This window comes from Dipodomys ordii, unplaced genomic scaffold (genome assembly GCF_000151885.1).
Source record: "Dipodomys ordii isolate 6190 unplaced genomic scaffold, Dord_2.0 Scaffold288, whole genome shotgun sequence".
In the NCBI taxonomy this organism is placed as follows: Eukaryota; Metazoa; Chordata; class Mammalia; order Rodentia; family Heteromyidae; genus Dipodomys; species Dipodomys ordii.
Genome location: NW_012267504.1, coordinates 194,617 through 202,214, shown reverse-complemented (window position 1 = coordinate 202,214; position 7,598 = coordinate 194,617). Strand labels below are relative to the sequence as shown.

The following is a 7,598-nucleotide window of genomic DNA, read 5'->3' as shown; positions in this document are numbered from 1 at the left end:
AAGTTTGTCAGAAATTGATAACAGAATCAAAAGGCCAAATATTTGTGGCCTTGGGATTCAATAAATAGCTCATAATACCAAAGTGATAAATGTTTGTTCAAATAAAAGAAAAAAAATCCCTAATGTAGACAAAGACAGAAATATCTCAGTTTAGGAAGATCAATGTTTAATCAGTTAAATATTTCAACATATCTAAGTAAACTGTCTTATAATCAAGCTCTCACAATTGAAATATACAGAGATAGCCAAGGAAACATAGAAGGAACACATAACCCATTGTGCCCATATTTGAATACCAGCTGACTTCTCATTAGAAATTTTTTTTGGGGGGTCTGGTCGTGGGGCCTGAACTCTGGGCCTGGGCGCTGTCCCTCAGTTCTTCACTCAAGGCTAGCGCTCTACCACTTTGAGCCACAGTGCCACTTCCGGATTTTTTCTTTTTGCTAATGTGGTGCTGAGGAATTGAACACAGGGCCTCAGGCATGCAAGGCAAGCGCTCTACCACTGAGCCACCTTCCCAGCCCCTCATTAGAAATTTTGTAGGCTAAGTTCATTTTTCAACATAACGTCTTGTACATCTCATTGTTGTAATGGGTCCACCTGTAAACCTGTTTAAACGATTTGTTTTTTCCCTTCCCCTCCACAAATTATACCAACATCAAATATAGTGAAAGCAGGGCTTATACCATGGAGGAGATACATACAAAGCAACAAAGATATCAACTTATAAATATGTTGGAAGACGGGGTGGAGATTGAGGGGTGGGGGGAGGTGGTAGTAGGGGAGTGTGGGGGTGTGGGGATGGAGAGGGGAAGGGATGGGAAGGGGAAACAAAGGAAGAGGCAACAATACTTGATAAGAAATGTACTCACTATCTTGCCCATGTAATTGTAACCCCTCTGTATGGTATTTTCACAATAAAAAAAAAAGAAATTTTGTAGGCTAATGAGATCTTCACAATACTAAGGTTAATAAATACAAATATTAACTGAATTACTATATCTAGCCAAGATATCCTTTAGAATTGAGAAGAGTAAAGGCTTAAGCAAATAAACAAAATAAAGCAAATATATTTCCATCAGCACCTGGCTTAGACTTCTTTTTTTTTAAAGTATGATATGATAATTTATGACAAAATCAGCTCCTAGTCCAGAAAATGATATTCCCCGTGATTTAGTGGGGTTGACATTCATAGCACTGGAGGTACAGACACTTTTTTGGGGGAGGGATTTTTTTACATTGTTAATATAGTTTCAAAGTATTTTGTTTCTGTGGATTAGTTGATTCTATCATTCAATGCAAAAATTGAAAACTTGGGAATCTATTAGGATAAAAGAGGTTGGAAAGTTTCCTGTAACTAATTGGAAGTATGTTTGCTCTATGAGGCATCTAAACAGAAAGGCTGGAAGTTAGAATTCTATAATCACAGCTACTTTTCTAGATGGGTTACAACACATGAAATAAACACATGAACTATTTCATGTGGCTATTTCAAGTAGTATTTCATGAACTATTTCAAGTAGTTGGTCCAGACAATATAATTTGTTCCAATAAAGGCTGAGAAGAGTCAGTCTGAGAAAACAGTTTGGAGGCCAGGTGACGGTAGCTCTAGCCTGTAATCCTAGCTATTTAGGAGGCTGAGATCTGAGGATTGTAGTTCAAACATAACCCAGGTAAGAAAGTCTGTGGAACTCTTATATCCAATAAACCACCTGAAAACCAAAAGTGGTGCGGTGGCTCAAGTGGAAGAGTGCTAGCCATGAGCTGAGGGGCTAAAGAGCTGAGGGAGAACACCCAGGCCCAGAGTACAAGCCCTGAGACCAAAAAAAATATTTTGGCTTCTTCCTTATGGAGAATGTGTATTTTGAAAGTGGGTATGTCACATGATTTTTAAGAAATGGTCAGTACGCAGGCCAAGTTCAAGTTTCAAACATCTTGAAACATAATTAAAAGGAAAATTTAATGAAATGTATTAGAGGATTAAACAATACTGATATAAAGACAAGAAACAGGATAATGAAAAAAATACACAGGGGCTGGGAAGGTGGCTCAGTGGTAGAGCGCTTGCCTTGCATGCATGATGCCCTGGGTTCGATTCCTCAGCATCACATAAGCAAAAAGAAAAAAGCAGGAAGTGGCGCTGTGGCTCAAATGGTAGATTGCTAGCCTTGAGCTGAACAGCTGAGGGACAGTGCCCAGGCCCAGAGTTCAGGCCCCACGACCGGACCCCCCCCAAAAAAAATACAAAAATGACTGCAAAAGCAAATGGAGGGGATATAACAACTGTAAAAAATATACTTAAAAAGTGAGAATGATAGGATTAAGTGCAGGTTAAATTAGAGAAATCAAAAATTAACAGAATAAAATTCAAAATTAGGCAGCTGTGGCCAAAATTTGTGACTATACTACTAGAGAAATGAGCAAGATCCACTTATTCATTGAAATAATTCTCACAATATAAACAATTACAAGATTGGAAAAGGGATGTGGATTTAGTTTAGACCTTCTAGGCATTTGATGAAACACATGATTTTTATCTTAAGAAGGCTTCTTTCTCCCAGTATGTATTTTGTCTTTGAAGCCATGCAGAGAATTTCTATCTGGTCTTAACAAGATTATGTAGCACTTGGGGACAAAGATGCAGCACAGGAGCCCTGCACTGGAGGCCAAGATGGAAAAGACCTCCACAGCCACCATGACCTTCCCCTTGGCACTGTGGTAGACAGGCAGGAAGGTGAGCCACACACTGCAGAACACCAGCATGCTGAAGGTCAGGAACTTGGCTTCATTGAAGGTGTCAGGCAGGTTCCTGGCCAGAAAAGCCACAGTGAAGCTGGCCAAGGCCAAGGAGCCCAGATATCCCAGGACACAGTAGAAGGCAGTGAGGGAGCCCTTGTTGCACAGGATGATGATGTAGCCATGTTCAGAGTGTGCATCTGTGTCCACAAAGGGAGGAGAGGTTCCCAGCCAGAGTCCACAGAGAGTCACCTGGATGAGGGTGCAGATGGGAATGATGAAGTTAGGAGCCCCTGATACCAGCAGCCACCTCATCCTGCTCCCTGGAGAAGTGGCCCTGAAGGCCAGAACCACAGTCACAGTTTTAGCCAACACTGTGGAAACAGCCACAGTGAAGACAAGCCCAAATATGGTCTGCTGCAGGATGCATGTGATTGTGTTGGGACGGCCAATAAAGAGCAAGGAACAGAGGAAACAGAACATGAGGGTGATGAGCAGGATGTAACTGAGACACAGGTTGTTGGCTTTCACAATGGGAGTGTCTTGATACATCACAAAGACCCCAATAATAACAGCAGTGAGGGTGGAGAAGCAGAGAGCCACACAGTCCAGGGCCATTCCCAAGGGTTCTTCATGAGCCAGGAAACTTGCAGCTTTGGGGAGGCACTGGTTTCTCTCTGTGTTGGCATACTCATCACATGGACACTTCATACACTGCTCCATATCTGGTAAAAAGAGGGAGTTACCATTTGTCTCATTTCAGTACTGACTTTTCCTCAATGGACATTGATAAGTCCCTTCTTAGAAGGGATTCTAACATATTAGTACTTACTCACATAAGATTACAAATTACCAAGTAGTATAAAAAGTGCCCAAAACTGTGTTTTGCTCCTTTTCTATACCATAACGTCATCCTCATTCTCATTGTTTTTTTTTCATTCTGATTCCCTTACTCACTGACTCTTACATAGGAAAGAAACATGTTAATTGTATATTTCTAAAAGTTCAATTATCATAAAATCTAAGCAACATCTCTTATGATAGTAATCTTAAATTGTGCCAAAATACCTGAAAGAGCACTCAATTCCGAAGACATTCTCTTTTTTTCACACTGACTTCAACCTATATTAGACATAGTTCTTTTTCATAATTCAAATAAACTAAAATTAATTTTCTGACTTCTTCATGCTGCAATTATATGAATTTCAGCACTGTGTGCATGACTGTGCTACTGCCATTCAAAGCTGTGAATAATATAGCTTACATTTCTGTGTTTGTTTGAAAGATTAAAAGGAGGCCTGTGCTACATTCTTGAATTCATATCATTATATTTGAATTTTTCCCACCTCTGGAGCAGGTAACAGAGAATCAAGGCTCTATTTGAAGTGCCAAAGTCATGCTATGCATAATACTTGTGCCTAATGCTTTTCTAAATCTTTGCTTTCTAAGCACTTTCTCTATTGCAAGAACAATTCTGGGTAGGGAAATGAAGACATGCAGAATTTATGTGTTCATTGTGGCATAAATGTAATTTGGAAGATAATAGAGAGTCTGTCTTTAATAGGTATTGATACTTAACCTTAATAGAGAATTTAAATGGACTCTAGACATTCAGAGGCCAAAAGAAGATATGCATAGGACTGGTTGAAAAGGCTCATAGTTAAGTGCATATGATCATAGAAAACAAAGTCTTATTAAATGAATTCCAAGAAAAGGAACCAAGGGACGATTTTTAGTTGTTGCTGTATTTTGTTTTCTTTTCCTTTAGTCTTCTTAGTTAGTTTGTATTTGGAAGGGTAAGGGGGGCACAGAAAAGGTGGAATATATATAATAGTGGTACTTACTAGACACTAACTATGTGGTAAATGAACTATACCACAGTGGGTGATAGGAGAGGAAAAACTGGCAGAGAGACAGGGAAGGGGAAATGGTTCAAAAAGAACTGGTAAGAAATGTACTCATTACCTTCTCATGTAACTGCAGCCCCTCAGTACAGTATTTTAACAATAAAAACTTATTTAAAAAATTAAAAATATAAAAGAATTGTACTCTTTACCTGATTCATGTAGCTTTAATGGCTCTCTAGAACAACTCTACAATCATAATAAAAAATTAAAATTCATTACTGAGTAGTGGAGAAAGGGTTTTCTTTTTTTTTTTTGTCAGCCGTGGGGCTTGAACTCTGAGCCTGGGCGCTGTCCCTCAGCTCTTCAGCTCAAGGCGAGCGCTCTATCACTTGAGCTACAGCACCACTTCCGGTTTTCTGGTGGTTTTATTGGAGATAGGAGTCTCACGGTCTCTCCTGCCCGGGCTGGCTTTGAACCGCGATCCTCAGATCTCAGCCTCCTGAGTAGCTAGGATTACAGGCGTGAGTCACCAGCGCCCAGCCGAGAAAGGGTTTTCTTGAGATAAACATGTTGTAAAATGTCACAGCAAAATTAATCCCATACATAATTTAAGGCCATGAGGTGTATTATTTCAAAGAGCAATACCGTCAGTTGTTACAATTAAATTACTGAAAGAAGGAAGACTTTGGGTCTGTAATTCAAATACCAAACCATTCCATGGACTTGGATACATTGGAGAATACTAGGAAGAAATAGTCAGAGACTTACCTGTCCCATTAGAAATCTCATTCTCTACACAAGGTACACAATCAAAGCAACAGACAGCCTTTCCCACCTGAGGAGATTTCCGGAATCCAGGACCACAGCTCTCACTGCAAACAGAGTGAGGAGTCTGAGGAAAATCAGATATGTGTTGGTAATTATTCAGACTATTACCTGCCATTAAAAAAGACAGGTGTTATTAAAAATTTTGACCATTAAGCATAATTATTTTATATACTTAAAGCCAATCATCAATTGGATGCTATTTTAGATTTCCTGACACAATCCACAAAGGCTATAGCCTTCAACTTCACGCTATGCTACTACTGAGAATTGTGGAACCTTTAAGAGGTGGTTCCTAAGGGTAAGATATTTTTGACCAACTGCCAGGAACTGCTCTGAATTCATAGCATAATTTTTCTCCTACTGATTTCTGGAATATGGAAATGTGGAAACAAGAAGTAAAATACTCGTTGAAACTTTTAACACCCTGCTAGACTCCAGGCCCATCATATCTTCATTTATGTTTTCCCAGTTTCTATGAGCTCACCATTTTCCTCTTGTACAGGCTCCTTAGATGATTCCTCTCACCATAGGAGTTTACCTAACAGGTCAACTATGGGTAGATTGAAACATCCACTAAGTTGAGCAAAATAAACCTTTGAACCTTCTGAAATGATTGCTTTTTCAGATTTTTTCCCCTAATACTAGAATACAATTATAACATATGTCATTTAGATTTTATGATAGAGTAACATTTAGAAATGTTCAATTAGTACATTTCTTTCCTACCTAACAGTCAGTGAATCAGACAATTTCTCAAGTTAAAACTAAATAAATGTACAATACTGGGTCATTAGTAAACAAAAGGGGCATAATAGTTAAGTGTTCTTTTTGCTTACTGATATTGAGTTGTAGTCATTTTTGTTATCTTGAACCCACCTTGGTAGTTCCTATGGCCCACTCTATCATATCTTTAGATACAGACAATTGATGACCATGAGGAGCATATGAAGAAAACTTTCCAATTTTCACTTTTAGCTCAAGACCTTCTGGAAAATTCCAAATATTCAAAATGTCATACTCTGCCTCTAATTTCCTTTTCTCATCCAAAATCACTTGGTCTCCAGCAAGATTGTGAAATTGGATGTTCTTCAAAAAAGGGTGCAGCTACAAGAGATACATCATCTCATGGTAAAGAGAATCCAAGTGTTGAAACAGAATCCTGAATTCAGCCAAATCTCTCATTCTCTTTAATCCTTACTTTATCATTCAAAATTAACACAGATATCAAATGAAGTGTAGAGGGAACTAAACTAGTCATGCTTCTTAATTCTGGTTACTACAAGGCATGTTTTCAAGAGAATCCACCTCCGCATAATGATAAATGAGACAATTCTCAGTTGGCTACTATGAGTTCTGCAGAACTGATAATTTTATCAATATCCAAAGCATTGCATTAGCTAAGAGGTGATACATATTGTGGAATAATCAAAGTCATTTATTTTTTGTGTGATTTAATTAATTAATTTTTATTTGTGTGCTTGTTGGTCATGGGGCTTGAACTCAGAGCCTAGGCGCTGTCTCTTATTAATTCAAGGCTATTGCTCTACCACTTTGAGACACAAAACCAATTTGGTTTTCTGGTGGTAAATTGGAGGTAAGAGTCTCAGAGACTTTTCTGCCCAGTCTGGCTTCCAACAGTGATCCTAAGATCTCAGCCTTCTGAATAGCTAGGATGACAGGAGTAAACCATTGGCACTCAGGTCATTTAATTTATTAATATTGAAATTGCCCATGATTCTTTTTATTAATATCTCTCTGTATTGTACAAACTCAGTGTGTGAATATAAGGCATCTCAATGTTACCCCTTCCATCATTCTTCCTTATCTTTCCCAATCCCACCAATACCTTAAACTACTTTCTGAGAAACATAATCAATGGAATAATTAAGTTCTTAATGAACAGACCATCCTTTGCTATGAAGAAGCTTCTAGTGAAAAGATAGATTATAAAAACATTAGCAGTGAGCTTATTGAGATCATTTGTAACAAAGGGATTGATGGGAAGGTGAAACAATTTTCCTCTTTCCACTGGTATGTTTGTCTCTAGGAACACAATGAACAGAGGTCTGGAGTAACTTACAAATATCCTTTTTTTTGTGTGTCGGTCATGGGGCTTGAACTCTGGGCCTGGGCACTGTCCCTCAGCTCTTCAGCTCAAGGCGAGCACTCTACCACTTGAGCTACAGC

General features: G+C 38.7%; 1 protein-coding gene across 1 annotated transcript in view; it reads right to left on the bottom strand.

Moving 5' to 3' along the window:
- Positions 1–2,538: 2,538 nt before the first annotated feature.
- Positions 2,539–7,598, bottom strand: part of LOC106001337 (vomeronasal type-2 receptor 116-like) — a 7,623-nt gene continuing 2,563 nt past the window's right edge. Inside the window, exons 4-6 of the mRNA XM_013036452.1 lie at positions 6,288–6,515; positions 5,352–5,475; positions 2,539–3,461 (exon numbers count right to left, since the gene is read on the bottom strand). Of these exons, the coding sequence (XP_012891906.1) occupies positions 2,539–3,461; positions 5,352–5,475; positions 6,288–6,515 (1,275 nt within the window). The remainder of the gene's footprint in view (positions 3,462–5,351; positions 5,476–6,287; positions 6,516–7,598) is intronic.